The 18,001-nt window shown below is 33.9% G+C and overlaps 1 protein-coding gene across 1 annotated transcript in view; it reads left to right on the top strand.

The window, feature by feature from the left end:
* LOC149787234 (kinesin-like protein KIF13A) overlaps positions 1 to 17,628 on the top strand; it is a 398,962-nt gene extending 381,334 nt beyond the window's left edge. The window contains exon 38 of the mRNA XM_089977741.1: positions 628 to 17,628. Coding sequence (XP_089833867.1) covers positions 628 to 857 — 230 coding nt within the window. The 3' untranslated portion in view covers positions 858 to 17,628. The remainder of the gene's footprint in view (positions 1 to 627) is intronic.
* The last annotated feature ends 373 nt before the right edge of the window (positions 17,629 to 18,001 follow it).

Consider the following 18,001-nt stretch of genomic DNA (forward strand, 5'->3'; position numbering starts at 1 on the left):
AGTATAGTGATGAAACTTGACATGTGTTCATTGTGGGGGGTATTGCTAATCAATACTTTGTCATTGTAGATAAAGACATCATTATATAAGGTATTGCATTTAGCTCAGTTTCTCTGACAATTTTGGAAGTATAGTGATGAAACTTGACATGTGTTCATTGTGGAGGGTATTACTATTCAATCAAAGGAAGTGTTCTTTTCATGTTCCTGTGATTTTGTGTTAGGACACTTTTTAGCAAGATTGTACCAGGGTAAGTCAATGTAGATAAATTTGGATGGGATATTTGTACCTATATCTGGATGATGTGCTTACTATAGATTATTTAGGTCATTACAGAAATGAATTGGGATTGTTTACAAATTACTTGTTAGCATCATTTAAAAAAACAAACAAATTGAGGTATAAAAAAAGTTTAATTTTGCAGGAATATATATATATATATATATATATATATAAATGTGTGTGTGTGTGTGTATATATATATATATACATACATACATACAATACATACATACATATCTATATCCTGATCAGATATTCTTGTGCTTACAACAATTTTTCAATTCATAAATATTAATATTTTAATTTTATGCTGTTATTTTAGATAAGTGTAACTTTTTCTTACAGGCAAAAATGATGGTTCTGTTAAAGGAATACAGTATTTCAAGTGTCGGTCTAGGCACGGAATATTTGTTCGACATGATAAACTTATCTGGGATAAGCGACGTCGAAATTCTCGGAAAACTGCTGCTAACTTTATGAGTCGACGCAGTACTGGACAAACTTCAAGTCATGTTACAAGTCCACTCTCATCAAGTCAGAAAGCTACAGCCTCGAGTAGTGCAAAGAAGAAATGACAAAAGAATATAAAATAGTTTCATAAAAATACTTATATAATATATTGCCTGCATTGTTGAATATTTATTTAACAGAAATATTATTGTGAATTCCTTTACATTTTTGAATGATCATAAAAGTATTGTCAACAGCCAATAGACTGTTTTAGTGAAAATGTGTATAATTGTTAGGAATGAAATTGATAGATTGATTTAAAAAAAAACATTATATGGCATTTTTGTCGATAGACTGTTAACCATGTTAGTGTAAATATTGTGTTGAAATTATTACTACTTGCATATGCTTTAATAAGGATATGGTTACCAACTTTAGTGAAGACGTGATCAGCACTATATATTGTTAGTTTACATTAGATATTGGCAAGTAGGGACTGAAGCAGCTCCATATTCAGCGTGCAATTTTCACATACTTACAATCATGCATTCCTGGTTTTTTTTAGGGTTAAATTAATGTCAAAACATGAATCTTACATGTGTTTTATTCGTTGTGATCATGTTGAGAGAAAGAGACTGCATTTTCAAATAAAGTGTACACTACATAACCCGAAGAAGCATGCAGTTTTCTCCAGCTTAAGCCGTTTAGCAAAGTAATATTCAAATGCGCACTTGTAAATATCGACATTGTTTTGTAAAAGTTGCACAAACCTATCTTATTTGAAAGTTCACAACGCTATCAAGATACATGATTTTATCACTCAGGCTATTTGGCAAACTTCTTATAGATCCAGATTACAAAGGGCTCAGATAGCTCTCTTTATGGGGAGTTGCAGAATATCGAACGTTTTAATTCTATATTCTTGTGTCTGTGGTGATGACTGATGGTCTGATAATGCTATTACAATAATGGTCTGATACAAATGCTGTTACAATGATGGTCTGATACAAATGCTAATACAAGGATGGTCTGTTACAAATGCTAATACAATGATGGTCTGATACAAATGCTATTACAATGATGGTCCAATACAAATGCTAATACAATGATGGTCTGATACAAATGCTAATACAAGGACAGATTGTCTGATACAAATGCTAATACAATGATGGTCCAATACAAATGCTAATACAAGGATGGTCTGATACAAATGCTATTACAATGATGGTCCTATACAAATGCTAATGCAGTGGTTATCCAATACAAATACTAATACAATGATGGTCTGATACAAATGTTAATACAATGGTGGTCTGATACAAATGCTAATACAAGGACAGATTGATGAAAATGCTAATACAAGGATGGTCTGATACAAATGCTAATACAAGGATGGTCTGATACAAATGCTATTACAATGATGATCTGATACAAATGCTATTACAATGATGGTCCAATACAAATGTTAATCCAATGGTGGTCGAATACAAATGCTTATACAAGGATGGTCTGATACAAATGCTAATGCATGGACTGATGGTCTGATACAAAAGTTCTAAGGGCTGTTTCATTTAGATATACATAGTACCCAGGGAAGGCAGTGTTTTAAACATGTTTGCCATTTATAATCAAAATGATACAAAATTCAGAAATGCATCTGCGGGAGACTATTCCAGATTGAAAGTGCCTTGTCTGGGTCCCAAGAATGTTTTACTACATTTGCCCTTAGACAATGACTAGTGGTCTGATACAGGTACTAACACAATGACTGGTGGTCTGAAACAAAAGCTAATACAGTGACTGATGGTCTGATACAAATGCTAATACAATGACTGATGGTCTGATATAAATGCTAATACAGTGACAGGTGGTCTGATACAGATGCTAACACAAAAAGTGGTGGTCTGATACAAATGCTAATGCAATGGCCAATGGTCTGATATGGATGCTAATGCAATGGCTATGGTCTGATACAAATGCTAACACAATGACCGATGGTCTGATACAAATGCTAATGCAATGGCCTATGATTTGATACAAATGCTAATACATTGGTCGATGGTCTGATGCAAACGTTAACTCAACGGCCAATGGCTAATACAGTGTAAATAGTGGCCCTTTGGAAACAGCTACTTTTAAGATAATGACAATAGGAGTCCTTGATGACACTGGCTCACAGCATTGGTACCAGTAATGGGAAAAATAGTTCAGTCAGTAAAGCACAGAAGAATGTACCAGATATGGAAATAACCAGTCTACTTAATTTCACTGATAGAAAGAAGAGCTTTCAAATGAAAAACAAAATTAAAAACTTTGCAACAATTCAAAGAAAAGGACCCTTGATGGAGTTACTGTTTAATTTGGTTATTTTGTTTAACTTTTATCAGTAAAACTGTTTATATTGAATAAGACAAATGATAATCATAAAATAATGTATCTATGAGAAGTACTCTTTGTATAGGAATTATAACATTAGTTTAAATGTTAAATGCTCCAATTTGTATGGATGTTATAGCAAGAAGTAAGCAAATAGTACTGTGATGGAATAATAATTGGGGTACGCTGATAGTGAGAAGGATCCAGAAAGTTGACACAGAGGGTCTGGATGGCCCCTTGGAAACATTGCATATAATGGATGAGAATATTGCATTCACATGATGGGAACATTGCATAAATAGTGGGAACATTGCATTCACATGATGGGAACATTGCATAATAGTGGGAACATTGCATTCACATGATGGGAACTTTGCATAATTAGTGGGAACATCACATTCACATGATGGGAACTTTGCATAAATAGTGGGAACATTGCATTCACATGATGGGAACATTGCATAAATAGTGTGAACATTGTATGCACATGGTGGGAACATTGCATTCACATGATGGGAACTTTGCATAATTAGTGGGAACATTGCATTCACATGATGGGAACATTGCATAAATAGTGGGAACATTGCATTCACATGATGGGAACTTTGCATATTTAGTGGGAACATTGCATTCACATGATGGGAACATTTGCATAAATAGTGGGAACATTGCATTCACATGATGGGAACATTGCATAAATAGTGGGAACATTGCATACACTGGATGAGAACATTGCTTGGTGGGAACAGTGCATACATAGGATGGGAACATTGCTTGGTGGAAACATTGCATACATAGGACTGGAACATGGCTTGATGGGTACATTGCATACATAGGATGGTAACATTGTATACATAGTGGGAACATTGCTTGATGGGAACATTGCATACATTGGATGGGAATGTTGCATACACAGGGTGGGAACATTGCATACACAGGGTGGGAACATTGCATACACAGAATAGGAGCATTACTTGGTGGGAACATTGCATATATGTAATGGGAACATTGAATACACATGGTGGAAACATTGCATAAATGAGATGGGGTCTTTTCATAGATGCTGGAAACATTGCTTACATGTGATGGAAACATTTTGTACATTTGATTTAAACATTGCATATGCTTGATGGGAACATTGCATAAATGAGATGGGATCAATTCATACACAATGGAAACATTGCTTACATTTGATGTAAACATTGCATATACTTGATGGGAACATTGTCTACATGTGAGGGGAGCATTACATTCGCCTGATTTGAAACATAGTTTTTTGACATTGTTACTCTGTGCATATTGTTACAAGTTCTAGCCTCTGATATTTCCCAATTGTTGTCTCAAATACACACTGTTGGCATTACATTAATATATAATTCTTTTGGAAAAAGGTTGGATGATTTCAGACTTTATACCTAAATGCGTAAAATAGATGCATTATAATTCAGGTGCATTCTTCTTTGTCAGAGATGTTATACTACATTTTAGCAGTTCGCTATTAACTTGCAATACTACATTTTAGCAGGTCTATATTATCTTGTATATAGCATACACCAAACTGCAAATCATATTGACTCCTATGCTATCGCATGTATGTCATAGTCAATATTGTTTATTCTATAAGTGATTTCAGTTGAGCATTGAAGCCTGGAGCTGGCACAGTTAATCAGATCATCTGTTGATTGATTGATATATTATTACAATTGATTATTGATACAGAAGTTATTTATTCAGTCTTAAAGGTAGACATTTTACCTCTTTCAAAATTATCATTTTAGATTGAATTGAGAATTACATTTCCATGGGAAAATTGATGTGACAAAAGTAACCAATAACTATGATTTTTTGTATGCTCTTGACTAATGTGAGTAGGAGATTCTGTTCAGCTCTGACCTGGTGCTTACATGCTGTAAACTTCTGTTTCACCATCTGTCACAGACGAAATGTCATAGTTAAGGTGAATGCTTCCAGTAGAATTTGACACAGTGTCTAATGAACATAAAAATCATTAAAACAAAGTGTACTAGTTTGGTCCATTTCACAAAACAACATGAGTGAAGCTTGCATGTGATTGAGAATTTTCTGTTTGGTTGTACCATACACATGTAATTGAGAATTTTCTATTTGGTTGTACCATACACATGTGATTGAGAATTTTCTTTTTGGTTGTACCATACACATGTGATTGAGAATTTTCTATTTGGTTGTACTATACACATGTGATTAAAATTTTCTATTTGGTTGTACTATACACATGTGATTGAGAATTTTCTATTTGGTGGTACTATACACATGTGATTGAGAATTTTCTATTTGGTTGTACCATACACATGTGATTGAGAATTTTCTTTTTGGTTGTACCATACACATGTGATTGAGAATTTTCTATTTGGTTGTACCGTACACAAAGAGTAGCTGGATACTTATCATTCTTGTCTTTATTACCATTCAGTAATGATGATAAAGTTAATAATCACCGTCAAGAATTGATACAAAATATTTTACCTTGATTTTATCAGAATCCAAAAAGGATCATTTGGGGCAATATTAGGTGGTGTTATGCAATATGTGGATCAACAAATTTAACTAATTCCTTGCTACTTGGAAGACTTTCTGCATTTTCCAAAGATGAGTAAAAATTGATTTTGTATCGATCTGATAGGATGATAATTATTATAAATTCTGGGTCCAACTAACCAGTTCTTATGAAGACCTTGATTTTGACAGTACATTATGTGAGGACAGGTCTAGATGCCTGCTGCAGAAGGCTGTATAATAGACATGGATAAATCTAGCCATAGAAAATTCATCCGATTTGCACACTTGGAAAGCGGTGATGCGTGAGAACTGCCACAAATTCAAACTCGAGCTGTTGTATAAACTATACAGTACCTTGTACAGCTGTTGTATAGACCTACAGTACTTTGTACAGCTGTTGTATAGACTATACAGTATCTTGTACAGCTGTTGTATAGACTATAGAATACCTTGTACAGCTGTTGTATAGACTGTATAGTACCTTGTACAGCTGTTGTATAGACTATAAAGCATACCTTGTACAGCTGTTTTGACTTTATGGTACCTATGTATAGACTTACTGTACCTTGTACAGCTGTTGTATAGACTATACAGTACCTTGTACAGCTGTTGTATAGACTATACAATACTTTGTACAGCTGTTGCATAGACTTAAAGTACATTGTACAGCTGTTGTATAGACTTACATGACCTTGTACAGCTGTTGTATAGATTTACAGTACCTTGTATAACTTGTACATTTCAGTTTCCATCAACATCTAAAGTTCTGTCAATTTAGGTTTACATTACTGATGATGGTATTGGCAGAGCAGTATATTCCCACCTGTAACAATATTTATATTTGCTGAATTTTGTATGATTCCAATATTAAAAATGTAGTGTTATTGACAAATATTTATTAGACTTGTTGTGCTTGATCATGATCTATTACCATATGGTTAATGCTGGTTATGATCTATTACCATATAGTTAGTGCTGGTTATGGTTTATTGCCATATGATTAGTGCTGGATATGAAATATTGTCATATGTTTAGTATTGGTTATGATGTATTTGCTGTATGGTTAATGCTGGTTATGATATATTGCCATACGGTTAGCATGGGTTATGTATTAGTATGGTTAGTATTGGTTATGATGTATTACCATATGGTTAGTATTGATTATGATGTAATGCCATATGGTTTGCATTGGTTGTGATTTATTGCAGATATGCCAACCATTATGATCTTGTTGTAGGTCTTTTTGGAAATGATATACAGACTTATAGAATACAAAATTACATAAATATAATTGTGTGTGGTAAAATCAGGATACTGGCTTGTCTGTGTTTGATTTGGATCCAGTTTCTTATTAGATTAAGTGCAGTTTGTCAGGGAACCAGACTAACTTCACAGGAGTACCTCAGGTGCTTTAAAATACAAATATTTTGCAATGCAAATCTTTGGCATGATCAAGCTGTTGCTTATTAGAATTTTCAAAAAATGGCATCCAAAAAGCAATACATTTTCATGACAAAGGAGAGAGTAAGCCTTTGATGGTACTGGTGAATAAAAAGGAATATTCAGATTCTTGAGGGAAAAAGAAGGAACGGCAAATATTTTTCTCATTGGACATCATGAGCAGATTTAAATATTTCTCATGGTGGGATGATAGCAGTCAGCAAGTGAAATTTAAATTTTGTTAAGGATTATGTTGAGAGAAAGCAAGAAGCCATTGAACACCATAGGGTTTGGTAGTACAGTTACAATAGGAAATAAAGGTCCTTGACTACTGTAGAAACTGTTTAGTTAAACACAATGTTTACCATCACTGCATCAATTTTTTATCATAATTCTAGACTCTTAAATGCTTGTTTTCCAGCTTGATAATAGCAGTACATGGTATTTTGTTACACCTTGCTGAAAACTGGTCCAACTTATAGATACAAAAATACTGCCTTACTGAGGTCTTGCTTGCATTGGCAGTTCTGCACAGGATTGCAAATTTCCACTCAAATTGACAACTTGTCCAATTTACAGGAAAAAAGTCAACTGCCTTGCTATGGAGGTCTTGTTAGGGTTGGCAGGTCTGTGCATTGCCATATGGTTAGCATTGATTATCATGTATTGCCATATGGTTAGCATGGGTTATAGTGTATTGTCATATGGTTGGCATTAGTTATCACATATTGCCATATGGTTAGCATGGGTTATGATGTATTTCCATATGGTTAGCATTGGTTATGGTGTATTGCTATATGGTTAACATTGGTTATGGTGTATTGCCATATGGTTAATGTAGGTTAACATGCATTACCATATGGTTAGCATGGGTTATAATGTATTGCAGTATGGGTTATGGTGTATTGTCATATGGTTAGAATCAGTTTTGATGTATTGTCATATGGTTAGCATGGGTTATGTCATATGATTAGTAATAGTTATGATATATTGCCATATGGTTATTATTGATTATGATGTCATATGATTAGTAATGGTTATGATATATTGCCATATGGTTATTATTGATTATGATGTCATATGATTAGTAATGGTTATGATATATTGCCTAATGGTTATTATTGATTATGATGTCATATGATTAGTAATGGTTATGATATATTGCCATATGGTTATTATTGATTATGATGTCATATGATTAGTAATGGTTATGATATATTGCCATATGGTTATTATTGATTATGATGTCATATGATTAGTAATGGTTATTATTGATTATGACATATTAAACACTGCCATTAGTATAAATAGGATTCATCATTGTTCTTTTGGACATTTTTAGAGTCTATTTCGTTTCAAGACATTCCTGTTTGATCATTTTGATAGTTTATTTATTTATTTTAGAATATTTTGCTTTCACACATGATACTACCATACTTTATGTTCTAAAGCATATACAAGTTAGATTCATAAAATGTGCTTGGAGGTGGCCTTGATACACTTGCTAAGAAGTTTGACACACATTAATGTAGATTGTCTGGGAGAGGAGGTCGATTGGTGAACAGTCCATTGTACCATAGCATCAGTCAGTAGATGGAGACATATTATCTACCTTGCTTACTTGATCAGTCACAGTTCATGTAGGAAGACGCAGTCTGCCATTCCAGGTCAAACAGCTGGACTGGTTTACCAAAATTGGCACTTAAGAAATGGCAAATTAAGATAAAGGTCCAGTCTTGTTGCAAACTTTAGCCATCACTGACTTATACCTATCTTTTTTCTCCAAAACTGTACAGGTACTTCTGTTTTAATATCTGTTGTATAGTTTTACGGAAAGCTTTTCATTCATGTTAAGACATCACTATCAATTCCAAGCTAAGTACTGAGGGGTTATTTTGCGACTGGAAATCGTATGCTGACATACATTGATACCGTAAATAAAATAATATTGTTTAAAAAGAACAAGAGTTCGATGTAATGATAGGACATGCCTTTTTTAAATGAATTGATGCTGCAGACTTGCTGTGCCATGCATGTTTGTTTTGAGAAGCACTAAACAAAAGTTCTCATCTTTCAGTGTTATGCCACAAAGTTTTAGAGCTTAACGTAGGATTTTAGAAGAATGTGAGCCATATTTGTTACAGTAAAATCAGCATGTTTCTAAATATTCAGTTGCGGTGCCAGTCATGTTTATGGGTTCGAGTCTCTGATTCAGCCAATGTGAGTATGTGAGAAAGCTTGCCAGTAGCTTCTCGTGGGTCGGTGGTCCTTTCTGGGATTTTTCCGGGATCTTCTTCCACCATTAATACTGGCCGCCATGTATAGCCTATCGTGTGCTGAAAAATGGCATTAAACCCTACAACAACAACAACAACAAGTCATGTTTATTGGCAAATACATTTTGTAGAAAATTAGGTTCTTAACATGGATGTACAAACTTCTTCACACAAGTTACAGCGGCAAAAGTACTTAATTTTTCAAAGAGATTTATAGCACTCAGAACTAAAATCTACAATGCTGCTTTAATTCAAATACAGTTTAAAAATATGGAAAACATTGATGCAGTATTTGTGTACAGTTTTTTGTCAATATAACGTGGCAGTCTGGATCCGTAGACACCGATTGCATTCTGTACCGAACAGCGTCACAGATAAAATGATCAAATATTATATAATAAAACGTACTCGTGTGTTGGGATGTGGGGAAACAAAATTACAGTCAAATGTATATTAATGTTGTTACTGTATGTAAATTAGGTACGTCTTTTTCACTGAATGATATTTATACATTTAACGTTGTCCAATTATAATATTTTACAAAGAAATAAAGATATAATACTGTGCTTAAGGTTTTGTTCTTTCGACCCATGTTGTGGTACATTTGCTGGATCAGATCATGCGAGTAACAGAAAATGATGATGTAAATTTACTTGCCGATTAACTACAACTGCATTTTCATCAAGTTTAAAGTAATTTTAGTTGATGACAAAAATGTCACTTGCACATACACATACACGCACACACATGCACACACACAAACACAAAAAGGATAAAATTCAGGTTGCACTTGAGGCCATTGCATGCTGAGAGCTGACAGTCATATATTTACCACTGATACAGACATCTTTCAATTAAATATTTGAACATGTATCTATAAAAAGTGCTTTGAGTAATGCCATGTCGTTTTTTTGTCAATTAAAAATTCAAAGTTCAAAACACCATTTACATATGATGACTAGCTGCTCAGTGACATCACACCATGAACAACATGCAATTATAAAAATATAACAAACTTGTTTCTGTATAGAATTTACCCCCACGGGTGCTCGTTTCATCATGTATAACAACCGTATCATACTATGAAAAAGGGCGTAAAAGCCCCAAGACAATAACAACAACAATAAGTAAAGCTAAGGGTATTGCTTAGTTGATAGTGGGTGTGGGATATGGGTGAGCTGTTTTACTGTAACGTGGAGTCCACCAAATATACAAGCATGGTTTAAATATTACAGAAATAAACTCTACTCTCTTCATGGAAGAATGTGGACATAAGCCAATCTCCCAACTGACAGAACTTCATCCAGCCACAACATATTTACGCAGTGAATGTGTGATGCAATTCGGACTCCAAATGAAATTTGTTTGTTTTCTGTAGTCAAATCAAATAATGTGAATTATTAGTCATAAATGCATTACAGTTAATATGGGAAGTTCTGCATCCAGCAATGCTCCTTTGACTTGAATATTGCAACAATGTAATATTTGGTTGTGAAAGTGACACTTTAGAGTAAACATGGATAGTAAACTCTAACCAGTACTTTATTAAACAATGTGATATCACTCACATTGGACATTCTGTGTTGAAAAATGATTTTGTCTGTGTAAAATGTTTATTTTGAAGGACACTTATTCGTTGATTTATAATTTGTAAAAGAAAAGTATAATCTTTTAAACAGTAACACTTGTTCAGTTTCGTTTGGGACTATTTTTTATGCAAAACATATGAAAGGTACAGTGCCTCAGTCAGAATGAAATTTTTTTAAAATTTTCTTTCTCAAAAAATGTTGCACTGAAATTAAAACTGATAAAAAGAATCTCAAATGGGTAATGATTTAATATTTAGAAAAGTTTTTGAATAATGTCCAGCAAAAGCTTGACATTATTCAACTTGTTTCATAACTTTCATATTAGATCGTTACCCGTTTGAGATACTCTATATCACACTGTCTTATAATGGGAGTATGGTAATGGATCACACTGTCTTATAATGGGAGTATGGTAATGGATCACACTGTGTTATAATGGGAGTATGGTAATGGATCACACTGTGTTATAATGGGAGTATGATAATTGACCACACGGTCTTATAATCTGAGTATGGTAATGGATCACACTGTCCTATAATGTGAGTATGGTAATGGATCACATTATCTTATAATGCAAATATAGTCCTGGATCGCACTGTCTTATAATGTGTGTATGGTAATGGATCACATTGTCTTATAATGCAAGTATGGTCATTTGTCATACTTTCTTATAATGCAAGTATGGTCATTGATCACTGTCTTGTAATGGGAGTATGGTCATGGATCACACTGTCTTGTAATGGGAGTATAGTCATGGATCACACTGTCTTGTACTGGGAGTATAGTCATGGATCACGCTGTCTTGTACTGGGAGTATAGTCATGGATCACGCTGTCTTGTACTGGGAGTATAGTAATGGATCACACTGTCTTGTACTGGGAGTATAGTCATGGATCACGCTGTCTTGTACTGGGAGTATAGTCATGGATCATGCTGTCTTGTACTGGGAGTATAGTCATGGATCACGCTGTCTTGTACTGGGAGTATAGTCATGGATCACGCTGTTTTGTACTGGGAGTATAGTCATGGATCACGCTGTTTTGTACTGGGAGTATAGTCATGGATCACGCTGTCTTGTACTGGGAGTATAGTCATGGATCACGCTGTCTTGTAATGGGAGTATGGTCATGGATCACGCTGTCTTGTACTGGGAGTATAGTCATGGATCACGCTGTCTTGTACTGGGAGTATAGTCATGGATCACGCTGTCTTGTAATGGGAGTATGGTCATGGATCACTGTCTTGTAATGGGAGTATAGTCATGGATCACGCTGTCTACCAATGTAATGGGAGTATAGTCATGGATCACACTGTCTTGTAATGGGAGTATGGTCATGGATCACTATCTTGTAATGGGAGTATAGTCATGGATCACACTGTCTACCAATGTAATGGGAGTATAGTCATGGGTCACACTTTCTTATAATGCAAGTATGGTCATGGATCACTGTCTTATAATGCAAGTATGGTCATGGATCACTGTCTTATAATGCAAGTATGGTCATGGATCACACTGTCTTGTACTGGGAGTATAGTCATGGATCACATTGTCTTGTACTGGGAGTATAGTCATGGATCACGCTGTCTTGTACTGGGAGTATAGTAATGGATCACACTGTCTTGTACTGGGAGTATAGTCATGGATCACGCTGTCTTGTACTGGGAGTATAGTCATGGATCATGCTGTCTTGTACTGGGAGTATAGTCATGGATCACGCTGTCTTGTACTGGGAGTATAGTCATGGATCACGCTGTTTTGTACTGGGAGTATAGTCATGGATCACGCTGTCTTGTACTGGGAGTATAGTCATGGATCACGCTGTCTTGTAATGGGAGTATGGTCATGGATCACGCTGTCTTGTACTGGGAGTATAGTCATGGATCACGCTGTCTTGTACTGGGAGTATAGTCATGGATCACGCTGTCTTGTAATGGGAGTATGGTCATGGATCACTGTCTTGTAATGGGAGTATAGTCATGGATCACGCTGTCTACCAATGTAATGGGAGTATAGTCATGGATCACACTGTCTTGTAATGGGAGTATGGTCATGGATCACTATCTTGTAATGGGAGTATAGTCATGGATCACACTGTCTACCAATGTAATGGGAGTATAGTCATGGGTCACACTTTCTTATAATGCAAGTATGGTCATGGATCACTGTCTTATAATGCAAGTATGGTCATGGATCACTGTCTTATAATGCAAGTATGGTCATGGATCACTGTCTTATAATGCAAGTATGGTCATGGATCACGCTGTTACAATGCAAGTATGGTTATTGCTCACATTAACCTGTCAAATTTTGTACTATCCTAGCCATATAATCTATGTTACTCTATGTTAGTTCTTGACTCATGTGAGCCAATTATAACATGCTTTCACATTAGATGATCTATCAACGTACAATGAGGAGACTCACCCATGTTGGAACATCCTTTAGTACAAGGCACACTAAATTCTTATGCCTGTCACTTTAATGTCTCCCATTAATAGTGTAAACATTGTGGCTTTTATGGACGTTGTTATTATGAGGGAACCATTATCATATAATGTTCAGCAATGCATTGCATTGTAGGCAATTGCTTAACTGCAAAATCATGAACTATAATGTCTATCACTGTAGGATTTGGATGAATAGTGTAGACATTGTTGATTTGATGAAAATTTATATAATGATGGAATACTTTATGATTGCCATAATTTTAAATAATGTATGGCATTGTAACCAATCTGTAAAATTCAAAATCATTAATTAGAAAATTAATTTTACATTAAAATCTCTTAAATATGATCACTTTTGAATTGTTAGATTATTTACCTTTTTTAAAATATGGACTGATGACCCAAAATATGCCATAATTACTTAGCTAATGGTCCAATCTGCCAAAAATGTGCTATCTTTACTTAGTTAATGGATTGATGACCCAATATGTGATATAATTACTTAGTTACCTAATAGTCTGATCTTCCAAATTTTGCTGTATTTAATTAGCTAATGGTCCACTGACCAAAAATATACTATCTTTTCACAGCTAATGGTCCATTGACCAAAAATACACCATCTTTTCACAGCTAATGGTCCAGATGACCAAAAATCACTAAAAAAGTTATTTCATATGAATTTTCTTATATGAGCAATTTTTTAAAAATTATTTAATACAAGGCAGAGTTTGCAACCCTCAGTTTATATCCAGTCTCCCCAGAATTAATAGTGCTGTAAAATAAAATGGTAATACAATGGTCATATCAATTAGAAGCTGTACAGTTGAGCTCCAGTTAAAATTGGTTTAATCCGGTTAATATTGATTTAATCCAGATGGAATTGATTTAATCCAGATAGAATTGGTTTAATCCAGTTAATACTGATTTAATCCAGTTAATATTGATTTAATCCAGATAGAATTGGTTTAATCCAGATAGTTGATTTAACAAAGCTGACATTATTAAGATAAGTGGTCTGCCATTAGAAATGATCACACGATAAACAAAACTGATTTTTGCCTCAAAATTTGGATTAAAAGAGATAAATTGTTTCCAAAATACTTGTCTTTCAAGTAAATTTTTTCCTGTATTTGTTTGCCCAGAATTGGATTTGTATCTGTCACTTACTGTGAACAAATATTTGTGGAATACCAGTTTTTGTGGATTTCCTTAAAATTCCAATTTTTGTGGATTTTCTGAGAATACAAGTTTTCATTCATTTCCTTGGATACAAGTTTTCTTGGGTTTCCATGGGATACTAATTCTGATGGATTTCAGATTCTTTTGGATTTTCATGGGAAACCAAAAATGTAAAGACCTGGTGAACAACGAATCTTCTGTGAAAACAATAAAACCCTATCCTTACTGCACAAAAACCATTATCTATGACAACGTCTTCACCAAACCATGGAAATTAATGTACGTGAACATGCATGAATTCTTATTACACTTACAAAATGGTACAGGCATTTATATGGTAAGTTGGAAAATGTTGAGTGTGGTACCATTTACATATTTACCATATATACTCACTTCTAAGTTGAGTTTTACTGCAAAATGGACAGACTCAGATATGCCATCACATCTTGCACCAGCATATCTCGGTCTATTCAGTTGTTAGAAGTACTTTGGAAAATAACAACATGGACCATGATCTGCTAGTGCCTTATATGATGGAAGATCTGGGTCAGTTATATTTGTAGTGGGTCCATATTATTAACGAACATGTCCAGTACCTTAATCTCTTTTAAAAATTTTTTATATGTTTTTGAATACTTGATAAATGATTATACCTCTGTGTACATATCTCAAACAGTTGTCATCATGTGACATGTATATGTGTAGAATTTTTTTTATCATATCTATAGCTATTATTATTGTTTTCACATGTATGATTTGTTAGAATTTGCATTATTTTTCTGTCATTTGATTCGTCAGAATTTTGTGAATTAAGCACCATGAGTGGCTAATTAGAGTGCAATAATTAAGACACCATAGGTGATTAATTAGTGTGCAATTCTCAGATCATTCCATGTACATATGGTAAATATGTGTTATCATTAAGTGCAGATATCATTATCTTCATGAAAGACATATTTTCTGATAAGCTAACTGATATCTTACTGTGATGTAAACACATTCTCATATCTGGACCAACATCAGTCTTATGATGTAGAAATCACATGAAATATTGTATAACTATGCTTGTATGCAGAATAACCTTTAAATTATATTATGATTGTGTGTCATCCATTTAAATAATACATACTAATCATTATTATTAACATTGCTTAGGTTATTGATAATAATGTTGGATATAACTATTGTTCATACAGTTGACCCTCCAAGGAATCACTGTAATTATGTACATGTTTAAGCTCCTACTTGTAAAGCAACAGCTCGGTGTACAATTTATGTGTTGCTGTAATCACAGTGTATTTGTGGAAACTTTATATTTTATTTTTCATTCTTAGAGCATTAAAAAATAGAAAGAGCTGATATTTAGGGCTCTATTTTTGTTTGGGATAATTTACATAGTACAATTTTAATGCTCTCGATTTGGAAGCTAATTCACCTTAAAATAACATTTCTCCTAATTTTTCCTCCCAAGTAAGTGGGTACAATTGTCATAAAACTAGTTGCATTATAATGCATATGAACCTGTAATCACCTTCAGTAACCTAGTGAATACAAGCAAACTATGTTTTTCTGATGCAGCCTGACTTAGTACTGAAATTTGTAACCAGTTGTAATATCTCCTTACCAGAGAGATGTCCTTCTAGATCACCAGGGAGACTCCCTGCCAGATCACTCCCTTATTTAGAGTCCACAAATTCTCATGGTGGGTGAGGAAGAACTGAAAATCTCCCAGAAGCTTATAAATAATTTACTAATTGTTGATATAATTTGTAAACATCTGAAAATGACGAGAGATGCCACTGATGGCTTGTTAGGAAGTATAAAAAATGTTAATTTATAGTTTTTGCCTGCTGTTAAATTTTGAATCCAAATCCGTGAAATGCATCATTTCTTATGTTCCACATTGTTGAAGCATTTGGTACACATGAAGGCCTATTTTAATGGGAGAACAAACTAACTTCAAGATATTTCAATAACAAATGTGATCAAGATGACATAGTTTACACCATCAACATGAATTATCTGTTGTAATAGAGGTGAAATAATATACCTGTGCCTCATATCAATCTGATTCATGATACACAGCCTACGATACGATACATCAACTAAAGAACAGACCCTGATTGGTTATCACATAATGCACAAGCAGATCAGGGTCACTGTTGATTGTTCTACTAATTACCCCAACCAAACTGTACTACTAATTACCCCAAACAAACTATACTAGTAATTACCCAAATCAAATGGTACTACTAATTACCCCAAACAAACTGTGAAGACCCAGATCTATCAGCACATTATATTACGAGATTTGGGTCTCTAAGTGAGCATGTACAGTACATAGACATAATAACAAGTAGATGTATCTACGACATCTTAACTGAACGGAATTTGATTTGATACCACAATTGAAGTGTGTAAATTTGTCACTGTTTTAATAATAACGTCAGCATGTTGCAGTCAGTAACTTGACACAAATAGTGTTGTCTTGATTGCATTTATTATTGGACTATCTTGTGAAGATGACGACAGCTTCATACATAAAAAATTTCAAATTGGAAATGCTGATGTTTTTTACATTGGTCACATAATTAAAGTAAAATAATCATGAATACAGTAATGAAAGAAAAGTTTATATAAATATATAAATATGCATTGTGAAATATTATTCTTTGAATACCACAATTTAATTGAGATTGAATTATTTTCATAATTTAGAAATTGATGACAGAAAACAATATGAAGAATTCAATCAATTAATCAAACAGCCATGTGTTCACTATTTTCAGGAACGTTTCTCAGTTTTTCAAAAATATTTGAAGGTTTGCATGTTTTTTTTTTTTTTTAAAGTTTAATGTTTTATTTATGTTTTACTAGAGTTTGCTACATACATGATAGGTTGTGATTTAATATCCCATATTTGTACAAATGGCAGGTCATAAGGAACAAGTTGATACAGAATGTCCAGAATATGCACATTATATTTTATTATGTTTAGCTTTGATTGTTTTTAAGTTTTCGAGTGATGAATAAAAATAATTAGATCTATATATTACTGCAATTTTTGAATCCATAATGAAAACAAAATTACCCTGTATTATCATGCCCAGGTTTCAGCAATTAGAAACTGATTACTTGCCCAGGTCATAAGAATTAGAAACTCATAACATGACCAGGTTTCAACAATTAGAAACTGATCACTTGCCCAGGTTACAATAATTAGAAACTGATTACGTGCCTAAGTCAAAACAATTAGAAATGTATCACATGTCCAGGTCACAATGATTAGAAACTTATCACATGCCCAAGTCACAACCATTAGAAACCAATCACATGTCCAGGTCACAATGATTAGAAACTTATCACATGCCCAAGTCACAACCATTAGAAACCAATCACATGTCCAGGTCACAATGATTAGAA

The sequence above is a fragment of the Sinohyriopsis cumingii genome, chromosome 12 (genome assembly GCF_028554795.1).
Source record: "Sinohyriopsis cumingii isolate HCF-2022 chromosome 12, ASM2855479v2, whole genome shotgun sequence".
Taxonomy (NCBI): domain Eukaryota; kingdom Metazoa; phylum Mollusca; class Bivalvia; order Unionida; family Unionidae; genus Sinohyriopsis; species Sinohyriopsis cumingii.